At 37.7% G+C, this 16,978-nt stretch overlaps 2 protein-coding genes across 2 annotated transcripts in view; both read left to right on the top strand.

Annotated features, from left to right (window-relative positions):
- Positions 1–5,339, top strand: part of LOC107747811 (protein CWC15 homolog) — an 8,418-nt gene extending 3,079 nt beyond the window's left edge. The window contains exons 3-7 of the mRNA XM_016562415.1: positions 2,575–2,681; positions 2,760–2,860; positions 2,943–3,050; positions 3,255–3,403; positions 5,048–5,339. Of these exons, the coding sequence (XP_016417901.1) occupies positions 2,575–2,681; positions 2,760–2,860; positions 2,943–3,050; positions 3,255–3,403; positions 5,048–5,177 (595 nt within the window). The 3' untranslated portion in view covers positions 5,178–5,339. The remainder of the gene's footprint in view (positions 1–2,574; positions 2,682–2,759; positions 2,861–2,942; positions 3,051–3,254; positions 3,404–5,047) is intronic.
- A 1,117-nt stretch (positions 5,340–6,456) lies between these two features.
- On the top strand, positions 6,457–16,978 carry LOC107747809 (long-chain-fatty-acid--CoA ligase 4-like). The gene is made up of 15 exons (XM_016562414.1): positions 6,457–6,627; positions 8,747–8,980; positions 9,085–9,256; positions 11,461–11,570; positions 11,663–11,801; positions 11,899–12,049; positions 12,730–12,853; positions 13,343–13,414; positions 13,508–13,647; positions 14,112–14,281; positions 14,370–14,444; positions 14,565–14,759; positions 14,861–14,975; positions 16,219–16,376; positions 16,666–16,978. Exons 2-15 carry the CDS (start codon positions 8,750–8,752, stop codon positions 16,821–16,823), a joined length of 2,010 nt encoding a protein of 669 aa, XP_016417900.1. The 5' UTR covers positions 6,457–6,627; positions 8,747–8,749; the 3' UTR covers positions 16,824–16,978.

Here is a 16,978-nt window from a genome sequence, read left to right as displayed (position 1 = left end):
GTATATATATTCTGTTTATGTATATACTGTATTCTATATACAGTACCAGTCAAAAGTTTGGACACACGAATGGGAAGTGTGTCCAAACTTTAGACTGGTACTGTATATAGAATACAGTATATACATAAACAGAATATATATACATAAATGCATTTTTTGCAATGATAACTCAAATGTGGTGATCAAACACGTGTCACTATGTGACAAATAGGCCTATGTAATGGAAGCAGGGTATTTAACAATTTAACAATAAACTTTATTATTCAAAATGAGTCTGACATCAGTGCACTTAACGGTAAACTTCTCTTATTATAAATAACTTAAAAAACACAAATAGAACAAAATATATGTAACTTGAATGAATTAAAGTAGGGTTCCTCAATTAGTTTTCGCGGAGGGCCGAATTCTGCCAACAATACCAAGCCAAGGGCCACTGACCTGGGCTATATATATATATATTAGTTATTATTATTACAATTATTATATTATTGTTGCTTTTGTTAAAAATGGTCACAAGATGAATAATCAGATTTTTTCCCCAGTAGTCTGTTTTATTCAAACAATTATGAACATTTTTGCATTTAGATACAGAAGAACTTTGCCTGTTTAATATTAAAAACTAATGAACAAACAAAAAATCTGGATCTCCATGTCTGCCATGCAAATCAACTGTTCCTGCTCATTCCCAGACTGGATCTCTTCTCTACACTTTTCCTAATTGCAGATTAAATTATAAGATTTGTCAGTATTAATATTTTTATGCTTAGATTTTTTTGGGGGGATCAAACTATAACACCATATCCCAACCAGACACGACGCGATAAAAATAATCTTTTCCTTGTAGTTTTGGTCCTAACCACCCGCGACAGCGACACGTGACAATAAGCGACATAGGATTCTATTTTAGGAACGTTTTTTTATCTTCTGCGACGTCGCAGCAGGAACAACATACACGGGCCGCCTATTGAGGAACCCTGAATTAAAGGGTTAGTTCACCCAAAAGTGAAAATTAGCCCATGAATTACTCGCCCTCAAGGCATCCTAGGTGTATATGACTTTCTTCTTTCAGACGAATCCAGTCGGAGTTATATTAAAAGTTGTCTTTGATCTTCCAAGCTGTTTAATGGCAGTCAGCGGGTGTTGCAGTTCATCAGTCCAAAAGAAGTGAAATACACAGCTACGAGGGGTGAACAAAGGCCTCCTGTAGTGAATCAATGCGTTTTTGTAAGAAAAATAACCATATTTAAAACGTAATAATCAATTTAATCTAGTTTGCGCTCACTGTTGTACACGGAAGCAGCTCCGGGCGGATGACGTAGCACGTCGGCATTGCCCATGCTCCGCTCAGAAGTGACGAACGCGGAAGCGCAGGGGAGAGATCAAAACAACGGTCACTAATTAGAAGTACAAAACGAGGATTTGTAAAGAAGAATGTCGGAGGATTTCGATATAAGCCAAGAGGAGACTGGTTTTCCTTTGCTAAAGTAAGGAAACTTTACTTCCTTTGCTCCTGTTAACAAACGTTGGTTTTCACGAGACTCACCAGCGCATGTGCAACGCTGACCTCATGCGTCATCAACCCGGAGCTGCTTCCGTGTACAACAGTGAGCGCAAACTAGATTAAATTGATTATTACGTTTTAAATATGGTTATTTTTCTTACAAAAACGCATGGATTCGCTATAGGAGGTTTTTGTTCACCCCCCGCAGCTGTGTGAGGCACTTTTCTTTTCTGGTAATCAAATGAACATGCAGAACATGAGGATTCGTATTTCCACATCGCGGAAATCACAGGGCCCTACTAATGTAGTAAACGTGTGTGATAAGCTCTTTGTGAGAGTAAAAGATGGGGACATTGCTTATTTACTTTATAGCATTGAGTCTCACCAACTAGGTGACAACGTAGCGTTAAATCACCATTCAACAGACTCAAGCCACCACCGCACTTCCGTCTATTGGACTGCAGAATGATATTAATATTTCAATCTGCTACGTTACTGACTGTACTGACAAACTATGCTGACACACCATGTCTACACTGGACGCGACAAAGTGACCGTTGAAAATCATTTGTACTTTGTGTCAGTACGTCATAAATAGAACGAGGCATCAGTTTACTGTCGGGATTTGTCGTGTAGCGTCGCGCCGCATCCAGTGTAGACAGCATCACTGATTATAATGGGTTCTATTATATTTTGCATCCGGTGTAGACACCCAGTTAGGAAATGTGATGTGACCGATGTGATAAGCATGAGTTCTGGGCCGCGGCGTGGCCGGTATAAATGCAAGCATTGAAAAACTTTGTAAAATTACGGTTGAATAACTGATGTAACATGGACTATTTTACCGAAGTCTTTGCTTTCTGGACCTGGGAACATTTCAGTTCCGTTGCTGTCTATGCAGGGTCTGAGAGCTCTCCGATTTCATAAAAAATATCTTAATTTGTGTTCCAAAGATAAACGAAGGTCTTACGGGTTTGGAACGACATGAGTAATTAATGACAGAATTTTCTTTTTTGGTTAAACAACTATCCCTTTAAGATAAAACTCATCCTGATACGTGTGTGTCCCTGCAGGCAGCCCACTCAGGATGCTCCAGAAGAGGTGAGAGCTCGTGATTTCAGACGTGAGCTGGAGGAGAGAGAGAGAGTTGCTGTTAAGAGCAGAGACAGAGGAGCAAGAGGTGAGGAAGCATGTTTTATGTGAATGGTTTTTGACTTGATATCAAGATGTTCATTGACAGTGACTTTGTTTCTTTTAGAGCACACAACTTCCTCGTCATCTTCATCCTCCTCCTCCAAGCGGCCACGTCTGGATCAGATTCCTGCTGCCAACCTGGATGCGGATGATCCCCTCACTGATGTACATACACTCTCTTATAGATGCTTAGGCAGACAGGTTGATTTTGACGGCAGTTTGAAGAATGTGTCTATGTATGTTTTAGGATGAAGATGACTCTGACTCCGGCTCTGACAGTGATGATGACACTGCCGCCCTCCTGGCTGAACTGGAGAAGATCAAAAAGGAGCGAGCTGAGGAGCAAGAGAAGAAGGTAAACCTCACTGACCATTTACCACCTTGATCTTGATCATTATCGCAAAATAAAGCCCTTCAGGATGATCCTGGTCACCATTTCAAGATTTATTTTGTGATTATGAACAGCCTGACTCTGCATTTATTCCTTACTTAGGCTTGATATCTTGATGTAAGTCATCGCTGTGTTTTTTTTTTTTTTTGGTGTGTGTGTGTAATTAAGGAAAGGGAACAGAAAGCAGAGGAGGAGAGGATACGTATGGAGAACATTCTGAGCGGGAATCCACTGCTCAATCTGGCTGGCCAGCAGCAGCAACAGCAACAGCAACAACAAAAAACACAGAGCCAGAATGCATTCAGTGTGAAGAGAAGGTAATTTAATGGTGGTAAAAATAAGTAACACAAGATTATTTGGTTTTCTGTCTTCTTTCATAAGTTACTTTTAGTTGCATAGTTCACCCAAAAATGAAAATTACCCCATGATTTACTCACCCTCAAGCCATCCTAGGTGAATATGAATATTCTTCTTTCAGACGTATACAATCAGAGTTATATTAAAAAACATCCTGGCTCTTCCGAGCTTTATAATGGCAGTGAATGAGGTTTTGATTTTGAAGGCCAAAAAACTGTGTCCATACACTATTAAAAGTACTCCACACGGCTCCAGGAGGCCTTCTGTTTGTTTAAGAAAAATATCCATATTTAAAACTTTATAAACCATAATCTCTAGCTTCCACTAACTGTTGTATGCACCCGAATGTGGAGTTCCAGCGGGTAAATCATAGGGTAATTTTCATTTTTGGGTGAACTATCCCTTTGAAGAATTAAAGCAAAGCAATTAAAAGAACTCTGGGCATTCATGTGCATTAAAGGCAGAGTAAGGGATTTCTGGTAGCCAATGTTGATATTTGAAATCACCAAAACAAACACGCCCCTACCCCAAAAGGGTCTTGCCCCTATTTTGATAGCTCCGCCCCACACATACGTACGCAACCCAGGCAACGATTAGTTCTGTGAAACAAAGCAAAACCAATGTTACACCGTGTCTACGGACGTGAGCGGCGCGGCGCAACAAATCCCCGACAGAAAACTGCTGCCGGGTTCTATTTATGACGTGCTGACAAATTTCAAATGGTTTTCAACGGTCGTTTGATCGCGTCCAGTGTAGGCAGACTTTAGCTGTTGTAGACACGGTGTTACTCACCTATTGAGAAGAAACAAAGCAACCTCGACGTCCGATCGCAGGCCTCCGCTCCTTAAGTTCTCTCCAGCGCTGGAAAGCTGATCCGATATTTACACGGGTCCTACTTCTTGCCTTATCGTTCCGCAGACGTTTTCCTCTTTTGTTTTTTATCCGCCATCTCTATCTTTCTGTCGCTCGGCTAATGTCCGTCCCATGCACTGAACGCGCTCTCCTCCACATCATGAGTAGACACGCCCCTTATTGCTGATTGGCTACAAGTTTGTTTTGCGATTCGGCCCGAATCAGTTTTTAAAGCGTTTTTGAAAAATCACTTACTCTGCCTTTAATGCAAGATGATGGAAACACTCAGTTTAAATTAAAGTATGACCCATCTGATAATAAACATTTCACTCACTTTAATGTTACATTGTGTGATAATTATCGTAATATATTGACATTAATAGAAGTGTGCTGTTAGAAAGAATAGTACATCATTGTTCTTGGTAGTTGTAGTATGAAATGCAATGGCTTACAAAATTATTTTTTCCTTTTTAATAGCATTTTGCTTTGTTTGCTATTTCTATAGCTTTTATATATTATTTACTCTTGAGACCAACAACATCAACAGCTCTAAATGTCATTTTGGTCCAAAAGATTCTTTGAATTCAATAATGGTAATAATAAAAATAATACTGGCTGGTGTTTTTTTTTCTCCCTGAATGAAGGTGGAAAAATGGCTTTGTCTTTGAATTGCAAATTCGTTAAAACCGAGCGAGCTCAATAATATGCTATTGACAACATTCAAACCCAATTTCACATTCTGTTTTTGGCAGGTGGGATGATGATGTCGTGTTTAAAAACTGCGCTAAAGGAGTGGATGAATCACGTAAAGAGAAACGCTTCATTAATGACACCCTGCGCTCTGAATTCCATAAGAAATTCATGGAGAAATATGTTAAATAATTGTCTTGTTATAGAACTGTATTTCAGCAGTTTGTTTAAAATATTTTTTTCTTTTTAGCAAATATCATATGTGCTCATTTTGTCTTTTTAATCTTTATGTGCTGCCCTTCAGTAGTGGGTCTGTAAAAGAAGTGTACCAATAAAAAGAAAATGGAATGCTTATTCATTTCTCTTTTTTACTGTATATGATCCAGTTGTCTTAAGTCATGCTTTATAACATTCACTTATCCTGCAAGTTTGTGTCTGTTATCTTTATCTTCTTATTTTTATTTTTAGTCAGAATTGCCCTGTTTGTCCTGATTACATTTACATGTTCAGACGATTCCATACTTTCAGGTCAGGTCAGACCTTTTTTTTTTTTTTTCCCTCTTCTTCTTGAGTTACTGAAGCAGGACCCGCTCTGAATCAGTAGAGCAGATCTGGCTGAGTCCAACCTGACCTGCGTCTTTTCACAAGGGGGCTTTCTATTCTGCTGCCTTCTGTAATTTGATTTTTTATTCTTAACATATTTAGGACTTTTAACAGTAGTGATTGTCTCAAAGCAAACGTACAAAGTAACACACCTAAACCCCCAGCGAGCAAGAGTTTCATAGAAAAACTCCATTAATGTAACAAATATACCTTGTGAGAAACCAAGGCTGAAAGAGGAAACCCATCCTCTTCTGTTTGGCCTGAATTTCTTTGAAAGACTGTATATAGAATCAGTACTGTGGATCTCTATGGACAGTTTGTCTAAAATTAGTAGTCCCAACTGTTTGCTTGGAAAGAAAACCAGCTGTGAGGATGCGTTTAGATGTCCTGATAGCAAATAAACGGTCCTTTGCCGAGCTAAAGCTTGTGGTAGGCATGAAGAGGACTACGTTAGCAGACCACATGAAGCTACATCAGTCAGTGATGTATTAATGTGGTCAAAGTGAATGAACCGCTACACCTAAGGCACATTTCCAGGTCAGACCTGTTCTGAGTTGGCAACTGTGTGATTCATGACCAATGACCCACAGCTTGTCTTAAGTGATTGTTCACATTCTTGGAATTTCTTTACCTCAACAGTAAATGTGCATCAGCCGAGTGGGTGTTTGACTAATAGAACGATGTGTTCTTTAAAGTTTGAGAAAGTGCTTAGCTCTGACGTGTCTGATTGTGTAAGTGAGGTAAAGGAACAACTGTTTGTCAAGACTATGAGTATAAAGGAAACACCTCCTAATATTCCTTCTAAAAACTCCGAAGTAACCTCAGAACTTCCTCCTCAGAACTGTCTTCTGATTGGCTGAGGCCAGAGGGTGGGCTCTAAATGTGGTTCACTAGAACTATGACTGTACAAAAGACATCCAATCAGCCAAGAGAGACAGAGACAGAGAGTGAGAAAAGGGAAGCCCAAACCTCCTGTTGCAGTTGACCGTCTGTCTGAGAAAGGAAAAGAAGAACTGCTGTGCACAGTGTTTAGTTGAAGGTAAGATTTCAGCTTCCCGTGCACTTTAACATTCTTTTGCCTCAGGTTTCAAGTTTGACTGAATGATGATGGCTTTCTTTTTTGGTTGTTTACAGTAATGTTATATTGTTAGTCTGCAGATGATGTTTTTGAAGTGGAGTGTTGAGAGAGGGAGTAGACATGAGGTGTTTACACTAATGTAAACAATTATAGAAATTAATGTAGATAAAGATTTTCAGTGTGTGAGACTATATCTGAATATGTGGATCATTGTGGTTATATTTCTTTTTAAGGGTTTGATGGTAGATTTTATTTATTTTTTTCCCAGATTGGACTAAATGGTCAGAGTATATTAAAATACATTATACTTTTTTTTTTAACTTTACCCTTTTTTAATCAGTTAAAAATAATATAAGGTATTATGTTTAATAATAATAACTTTTATAAAAGTTTTTTATTTTTTATTTATAAAGCTTAATAGTTCTCTTCATATATAGTATGTGTAACATGAACTAACGATAAGCAATATATATATATATATATATATATACACTGCATTTGTTAGTGTATTAATGTTGAAAATATAGCTCTTCATATTAGTTCACAGTGCAATAACTAATGTAAACAGAAGCAACTTTTGATTTTAACGATGTGCAAATGTTAAAATGAACATTCAGATATGCTGTAGACGTGTTGTGTTCATTGTTAGTTCATGTTAATAATGCTAATTAATGCTAACAGAAACCCTATTGTTATACCTTATATACACTGCATTTGTTAGTGTATTAATGTTGAAAATATAGCTCTTCATATTAGTTCACAGTGCAATAACTAATGTAAACAGAAGCAACTTTTGATTTTAACGATGTGTAAATGTTAAAATGAACATTCAGATATGCTGTAGACGTGTTGTGTTCATTGTTAGTTCATGTTAATAATGCTAATTAATGCTAACAGAAACCCTATTGTTATACCTTTATATATACAACTTTATATATACGACTGTTTTCTACTTTAATATATTTTAATATGTAATTTATTCCTGTTATGCAAAACTGAATTTTCAGCAGCCATTACTCCAGTCTTGTCACATGACCCTTCAGAAATCTTTCTAATATACTGATTTGCTGCTCAAGAAACATCTTATTGTAAATATTCAGAATTCTTGTGCTGCTCAATATTTGTTTGTGGAAACAGTGTTTTTTCCCCCCAAGATTAATAGAAAGTTCAAAAGAACCACATTTATTTGAAATATGCATTTGTAACTATGTTACAAGTCTTTACTTTCCCTTTCAATCCATTTATTGCATGATATGCATGAGGGCTACATATCATGCCAGATGAAAGTGATATCACTATATACAGGATGTGTGTTTGTTTGACAGTTGAACAGTTTTTCCAAATGTTTAAGTGGGTCATCTGACTTCCTGAACATGCAGTTCAAATCCCTCCAAACTGTGATGTCATCAGTTTTGAAACAGCAGCCTTCCTGGATATTGCTGCTGTAACTTAAGCTGGAGCAGCATGTGTGTCTGTGTATGTTGATATGATCTGTTCTTTTGCAGCCAGCAGATAATGCAAGTGATGCTTCTGAAACTGGTTTTGGTGGGGGGTGGGGGGGTTCAGTGCTATTAGTGCAGATTAAAGTCTTTTTAATATAACACAAAAGAAAAGCCTTGATAATTGTGCCAGGGAAACAGCCTACACATCCACTTCAGTTTGATCTTATGTCTTTGCGTGTGGGTGTGTGTGTGTTGCACAGAATAAATATTGAGTCTGTTGGTTCCCGGCCTTTAGTTGACCACAAACACGGGTGTTTCTTCAGGGTTTCTTGAACGTTAGTAGTAGGTTTGTGGTGAAGTAGTTCCTTAATCAGCCATTCAATCACACGCACGTCTAAATCTTACTTACTCTTCCTCTTTCTCCCTTCTGCTCTATCCACATTTAATAGCCACATATTATCATTCATGGGTATTGGATGCCTGTTTTTCTGTGTCTCGTTCTGAGTGTCCCAGAGGGGTTTCAGTCTAGTTCTGGGTGTGCGATACAAAGAGAGGATTGAAGTTTTTGACCATGTGTTGTTACTATTTCAGCACTCTTGTAAGTTGATTCATATGGAAATATGTTGGTCTGTGTGCAGGTCATGTTGCCGCAGTGTGAGAGAGCACGGAGTATAAGTGGACGTCCAGAAGGGCCGTATCGGGCGGTAGAAAGCGCAGATGCTCTCGTTACACAGGACTTTGAAGGCGTGGACACGCTGGACAAACTTTTTGTACATGCTGTGAAGAAATTTAGTAAGGCACCCTGTCTGGGCACCAGAGAAGTCCTTAGTGAAGAAGAAGAAAAACAACCCAATGGGAAGATCTTTAAGAAGGTAAATTCATTCACCGATTTGATTCGGTATCAGTTCAATCAGTTGGAAACAGTCAAAAATATTAGTGACAGTTGATATAGAAACGTATGTGTTTTTGTTTGTAGTTGGTCCTGGGGGACTACAGCTGGATGACCTATGAAGAGGTCAATCAAGCAGTGGAATCTTTTGGCAGTGGTCTGGCAGCTTTGGGCCAGCGTAATACCATTGCCATCTTTTGTGAGACACGGGCAGAATGGATGATCACAGCACAGGCCTGCTTCAGACGCAACTTCCCATGTAATACAATCACACTTTACTTTAAAGGGTTAGTTCACCCAAAAATGAAAATTCTGTCATTAATTACTCAACCTCATGTCGTTCTAAACCTGTAAGACCTCCGTTCATCTTCGGAACACAAATTAAGATATTTTTGATGAATTCTGAGAGCTCTGTAATTACCACGATCAAGGTCCAGAAACGTAGCAAGGAGATCGGTAAAATAATCCATGTGTCATCAGTGGTTCAACCGTAATTTTACAAAGCTACGAGAATACTTTTTGTACGCAAAGAAAACAAAAATAACGACTTTATTCAACAATTCGTCTCCTCCGCGTCACCCTGGTGCCATTTTGGAGAGTATCCACTGAACGTAAACAGCGTATGCTGTTCTGTGTCAGATGCGTCACACGGATACGTTTTCAACGTTGTTTACGCTTTGAATTGAACGAAAACAACGTATCCGCGTGACTGACACAGAATAGCATACGCTGTTTACGTTCAGTGGATACTCTCCAAAATGGCACCAGGGTGATGCGGAGGAGACAAATTGTTGAATGAATAATAAAGTCGTTATTTTTTTTTTTTTATTACTTTTTTGTGGTTTCTGGACCTTGATCGTGGTAATTACATTGCTGTCTATGGGAGGGTCAGAGAGCTCTCAGAATTCATAAAGAATATCTTAATTTGTGTTCCAAAGATGAACGGAGGTCTTACGGGTTTAGAACGACATGAGGGTGAGTAGTTAATGACAGAATTTTCATTTTTGGGTGAACTATCCCTTTAACTCTAAACACGTTTAAATCTAAATCATACAGTCATAAAAATGTGTTTGGTTTTTTGTTTTGCTCAGTAGTTATTTCACAGCTGAATTTATGTAACCTTTGGTTTACATAGCCTATTTCCAGTCAATTTAGCTGTACATAAAGAGTTTTGTTATTAGTTATTCACCTATAGAGGTTAATTGGAATCAGAACTCTCGTATATTCACAGGAAATAGCTTACTTCTGCATTGGAAAAGAAGGTGGATATTAGTGGTGGGGATTTTTCAGTTACTCGAACTTTCTGCCAGTTACATCACTAAACACAGTAGGTGGTTAATGAGTGAGATATTCAGTCACTAACTGAACGATTCATTCAAAAACACTAATTCACTCTGGAGTTAAACAAATGACTGTTTTTATCAGTGAGGTAGTGAATCATTCATTCAACCAATTTGTTTTAACAACACGGACTCATTCAGGCTAATTTTTCTTAAAGAAAACATACATGTGAGGTACCACTTATGGAATAACCATGCCAGGCTGAAGTATTCATTTTACAATTTCGGCAATACCAACTCTGATACTTGCTTCTTATCCTATTATAACACCCCACTCTATATATTCTTATACAATAATTGTAGAAGGCTTCTTCAACACTAAACATATAGCATACATGAGCAACAAAGTAAAAATACATAGTCACTTCTCATGATGAACGACAAGAATGAAAATTAAAATAAAGACATAAACAAACTGTAATTATAGGAGGCATGAGCCCTGAAGCCTATGTCGATAATGTCCTCTAAACATCTCAGTCTTCTCATAGATGTAACCTTATTTGTTTCCAGATCTTAATAAAATAGATAATTTGTCCTTTCAAATAAATACAGCATATTTCTCAGTTCTCTGACCCACATCTCAAAGGTGGAGACAGAGTCCAACTTCCGTATCTAAACAAGTCTTTTTGCAAGAACCGTACAGAACAAGATGGCCTGTGTTTGATATTCTCATTTCCTAAAAGAATGGATCGTATCCTACACAAGAATCAGGTTCCAGATTAATAAAATGTGCTTCAGAAAAAAATTTAAATACATGTTTCTGGAATGACTGTATTTTACTGCATGCCAAAAATTACTTTTGCTTTGGCTTTGTTTGGAACTATTTTCGTAATCGGTACAAAAACAGGCAAAGCAACTGGCAACATTTTGCCTAAAATAAATGTTACATAGTAATAACTTGTATAACTCTTGTATAAAAGTAATATCCATGCCAGGCCAACCCTGAATTTTTGTACTACCTGTATGTACTTTTTTTTTGTTTAGTTTTTTTTACAATATTTTGTCTATTACATACTGAACCTTTAATTTAGTTCTTTTTATATTTAAACTATATATGCAAACCTCGCAGATCCTGCAAAGATTATCTGAACTTATGAGCACAATTGTACGTGTGTGTGTGCAGTGGTAACGCTGTATGCAACTCTGGGTGAAGATGCAGTAGCTTATGGGCTGAATCAGTGTGGAGCCACTCATCTCATTACAAGCACAGAACTGCTGCGGACCAAATTGAAGGTACACAAAGCCACAGACATGCAAGTGTGACTTGCTTATCGGTGTGGTCTGGCTAAAAGTTTGCGTTATATTACTCTTTCTCTCTTTCTCAGAACGTTTTGAGTGCAGTTTCAGGGTTGCAGCATGTTATCTATGCAGGCAGTGGTGAAGTATGTCATGCTGATTACCCACAGTCTCTCGACATGCACAGCATGCAGGAAGTAATGGAGCTCGGGGCAAAGCCAGAGAACTGTGAGTAACATGCAAAACAATTATTTATACAACCAAACTGAATTGATTCATAAGCTGATACACATGCTCTCTCCTTGTGTGTCTCTCTCTCTTTCAGTAAGCAAAGAGTATGAGAAGCCGACTGCATCTGATCTCGCAGTGGTGATGTACACCAGCGGGTCTACAGGAAAGCCTAAAGGAGTGAAGATGCAACACAGTAATCTGATTGCAGGAATGGCTGGGCAGTGCCAGCGGATCCCGGGCCTGGGGTGAGCAACAGTAATAACACCAACACCAGTTCAATAATTTGCATGTTTTTCCATACACTACGGACAAACAAATTACTTCCAGCTTAAATCATGTCACGTCTGGTTAAGACATAATGCATCAGTAGGGTAAAACTGGAGTAGGAGTGTGTGGTGAAGCAAATACAGGGAACAACAGAGACATGTGGGTGTAAAATTACACAAATTATGGAAAACTAGCAACTGATGAATAAATGCATGTAAAAATGAATTTAAGTTAGTGTCTAATCTTTCAAACTAATCTTAAATCTTTATTTTTGTGTGAGGGTTATTTATATACTATTTTGGTATTCATTCATATTTTGAATTAGCTTTCATTTTTATATTTTTATATTTTAGTTTGTTTTAATAATTTTTTTTTTTGTTGTCATTTTTAACATTTTTCGTTAAACATTTCTATTTAGCTTTATTTATTTTTATATCCGTTTTAATTTTTGTAATTTTAGTACTTCAACTTATTTATTTTAGCTGTTTCCAAGGCATCACTTAAAAAAAAAAAATCAACATTTCTAAATGTATTTTTTAATGTTTATTTTTTTTTTAAAGTTTATCAACTAATATTTATATTTGATTTCAGTTAACAAAAAGAAGTTTGAGTAGTTTTAGTTTTAGTTAACAATAACAACATCGCTGTGTATGTACAGGTCCCAGGACTCTTATATAGCTTATCTCCCACTGGCTCATGTGCTGGAGCTGACAGCAGAAATATCATGTGTGTCATATGGCTGCAGGCTCGGATACTCATCCCCACACACACTCACGGACCAGGTAACACACACACACACACACAAACATACATACACACATACTCTGTTCCTCTATTATATCATCTTCTCTGTGCTTGACCTGTGTGCACTTGTCTATGCAGTCCAGTAAAATAAAGATCGGTGGTAAGGGTTTCTAAATGTATTTTTTAATGTTTATTTTTTTTTTAAAGTTTATCAACTAATATTTATATTTGATTTCAGTTAACAAAAAGAAGTTTGAGTAGTTTTAGTTTTAGTTAACAATAACAACATCGCTGTGTATGTACAGGTCCCAGGACTCTTATATAGCTTATCTCCCACTGGCTCATGTGCTGGAGCTGACAGCAGAAATATCCTGTGTGTCATATGGCTGCAGGCTCGGATACTCATCCCCACACACACTCACGGACCAGGTAACACACACACACACACAAACATACATACACACATACTCTGTTCCTCTATTATATCATCTTCTCTGTGCTTGACCTGTGTGCACTTGTCTATGCAGTCCAGTAAAATAAAGATCGGTGGTAAGGGAGATTGCTCTGTGCTTAAACCCACCCTGATAGCGGCAGTACCGGTGAGTTTTAAAAATTAAAAACTTTGAGTGTTTTATTTTTGTTCCCCTCTTTTTACTCAATATTTGTGTATGTGTATCTGTTGGTGTGTCTAGGAGATCATGGATCGTATCTGCAAGAACGTTAATGGGAAGTTGAGAGAGATGTCAGTGCTTCAGAGGACTCTGTTTAAAGTGGGATACAACTATAAGCTGCAGAAGGTGTCACAAGGAGCCGATTCTGCGGTGTGTAACATGTGAGTCAGTTAAACATGATGGGTATCTATCTATCTAGTTGTTAAAGAAATAAAAAGCTGCATCAGTTAGGGTTAAAAGAATTATTGCAAAGCATATAACATACCAGAAACATATTAATTACTGCAGTACTGTTCCAAGTCTAGACTCATCATCATTATTTGCTTATTTTAATCCAAATGTCGACTTTTTTTGGCCAGATATATATATATATATATATATATATCTGGCCAAAAAAAGTAGTTCTGAGATAGTTAGATAGATAAAAATTTTGAATTCACAACACAATTTAGCACACAAATACATTTGTGTGCTAAATTGTGTTGTGAATTCAAAATTTTCACTCAGGGGTAAGAGTGATAAGATGTTGCCTATATGCAGTGCTGCAATGGCAGATTTTGCCTATACGAAATGGTCTCTGTCTTCAAGATCTTGTTGTTTGAGATGATATGATTGTGTGTTTCAGGTTATTTTTCAAGCGTGTGAATTTGCTGCTGGGAGGGTGTGTACGTCTGATGTTGAGCGGAGGGGCTCCACTGTCTGCTTCCACACAGAGATTTATGAACGTGTGTTTCTGCCCTGTCGCTGTGGGTTATGGCCTTACAGAGACGTGTGGAGCGGGAACTATCTCAGAATGTTAGTGCGCACACATTTTTTCCTGCATGTTAAAATGACTGGATTCCTGTGCCGACATGTTCAAACTTGTGTTTGTGTGTGTTTGCAGTTTCTGATTACAGTACAGGACGAGTTGGAGCTCCTCTCATTTGCTCTGAAATAAAACTGCGAGACTGGCCTGAGGGTAAGACACACACTCACACACACACACACACACACATGTGCAAACAACAACGGCAATTGAGGGTTCTCAGGTTCACTTTACATTCCTAACTTTCAACCGACCTCTCTCTTTCATCATCAGGTGGATACACCAGTCAGGACAAGCCACACCCACGAGGAGAGATTCTGATTGGTGGACCGAATGTTGCCATGGGATACTTTGGGAGTGAGGGGGAGGGAGAAAATGACAACTTCTGGGTGGATGAGGCAGGGCAGCGCTGGTTTTGTACTGGAGATGTCGGGCAAGTTCATCCAGACGGTTGTTTGCAGATTGTGGGTGAGTAAGTTCTGAATCATCTAACAAAGAAGAGTTACGTCAGAGAGACGTCTGCTGTTCTGTCAAACATAACATGCCAATCCTCCACTTCCTGTTCTCAGATCGTAAGAAGGACCTAGTAAAGCTGCAGGCAGGTGAATATGTGTCTTTGGGGAAGGTAGAATCTGCCCTGAAAAACAGCCCCCTCATTGATAACATCTGCGTCTATGCCAGCAGGTACACCACAACTTTATATCCCACAATATTCTGTATCTAGAGATTAACCTGGATAAAGTGTCAATTTACATGTGACCGGAGTTTTAGCACTGAAAATCGCCATGTCCCAGTTTTGTTGGTCATAGGTGTTCATACTGATTGATTTTATAACATTATGTGTGGGCTGCACAACTGTCCATATACACAGCTATTAATCTTCTCAATATTTTGATTTTTTTGCTCCCTCAGATTCCAGATTTTCAATCTGTATAGTTGTATCTCGGCCAAATATTGTCCTATCCTAACAAACCATACATCAATGGAAAGCTTATTTATTCAGCTTTCAGATGATGTAGAAATCTCAATTTCACAAAATTGACCCTTATGACTGGTTTTGTGGTCCAGGGTCACATATGCAAGGAAAGATATTTGTAATGTTACAAAAGATTGTAACTTTTCAACTTTCTATTCATCAAAGAGCCATGAAAAATTGATTACAGTTTCCACAAAAAAATATTAAACAGCACAACTGCTTTCAGCGTTGGTAATAATAGGAATCGTTATACCAAATCATTAGAATGATTTCTGAAGGATCATGTGACACTGAAGGCGGGATTAATGGCTGCTGAAAGTTCAGCATTTCCATCACAGGAATAAATTACAATTTAAAACATATTAAAATAGAAAACAATTAGTTTAAATTGTAATTTTACAATATTACTGTTTTTGCAGTGTTTTTGATCATATAAATGCAACCTTAGTGAACATAAGACACTTTTTTTCAAAAATCTTACCAACACAATCTTTTTTGTTTTAAACGTTATTTATGAGTTTTAGGACAATATTACAAAGAGGAAAACAAAACAGAACAAAAGACAAGATCAACTTAATACAATCAATCAAATAAATAAATTGTGGGTTAGCAAAACAATGAAAGTGCACATTCAGTATGATACAATAAAATTTAAGTGAAAAAAACCCCCACAAAGTGCTAGAACTAAGATTCACTCTAGCAACCCGATTTTTTTGAACAGAAGTGTATTGATATAAACTTTTACAATTGCTTATCCATGGCTTTAAAGCGAACAGATAGAGCCACAAAACTCGTTCTTAATCTTGTGTGTTTTTAGCAAACCACTAGGCTACATTAATATGTGTATTGATACAACCTAAACTTGTCATGCAGGCTCCAAGACACCATAATGCAGAATAAACGCATGCCGTCAGTTCAACACTAATATGTCCTTGTACTATTTCCGATCAGTGATCAGAACTACTTGATCAGCTTTGTGGTGCCCAATCAGAAGCAAATGACTGAGCTGGCAAAAAAGAACGGGATAGAGGGCGAGTGGGAGGAGCTTTGTAACCACACCAAGATGGAGGAGGAAGTAGTAAAAGTCATCAAAGAAATTGCAGTCACAAGTAAGCACATTTTTTAATGTTATACTAACTTCTCAATAATGTTTGGTTAATTAAGTATATGCTGCAGAAAGTGGAAGTGTGTAATGCTTTCAGTGGGTTTTTTCCGCACTTTTTTGGGGGGACTGTCTGTTTGGTGACCGAGTTTACCTTTAAACAATGTCTATTGTAACTACAGAGATTTGTGTGTTTGATACTGTGAGAAAATAGCAAAGGCATTTATTTTTTGTGTGTGTGTCTATGTGTATAAACTGTATTTCAATTAATTGTGTGTGTGTGTGTGGTACTGTAGGTAAACTGGAAAGGTTTGAGGTTCCACAGAAGATCTGTTTAAGTTCTGAGGCTTGGACTCCAGAAACAGGGCTGGTGACGGATGCCTTCAAACTAAAGAGAAAAGAGCTGAAAAATCATTATATAAAGGACATTGAGAGGTTATATGGGGCTAAATGATGGACATGCAACACTCATCTAGGCTGATTCCCAGTTGGTGTGCTATGCTTTGTAGATTACTATCCCCCTAATCATAGTATTGCATCAAAATGCAGTTTTACTATGATCCTGTCTTACTCCATACACTAGACATGAATAAAAGTCTTCCAATTGGG

Source organism: Sinocyclocheilus rhinocerous, unplaced genomic scaffold, assembly GCF_001515625.1.
Source record: "Sinocyclocheilus rhinocerous isolate Xijiao unplaced genomic scaffold, SAMN03320098_v1.1 scaffold1492, whole genome shotgun sequence".
In the NCBI taxonomy this organism is placed as follows: domain Eukaryota; kingdom Metazoa; phylum Chordata; class Actinopteri; order Cypriniformes; family Cyprinidae; genus Sinocyclocheilus; species Sinocyclocheilus rhinocerous.
This window is presented reverse-complemented; position numbering and strand designations above follow the sequence as displayed.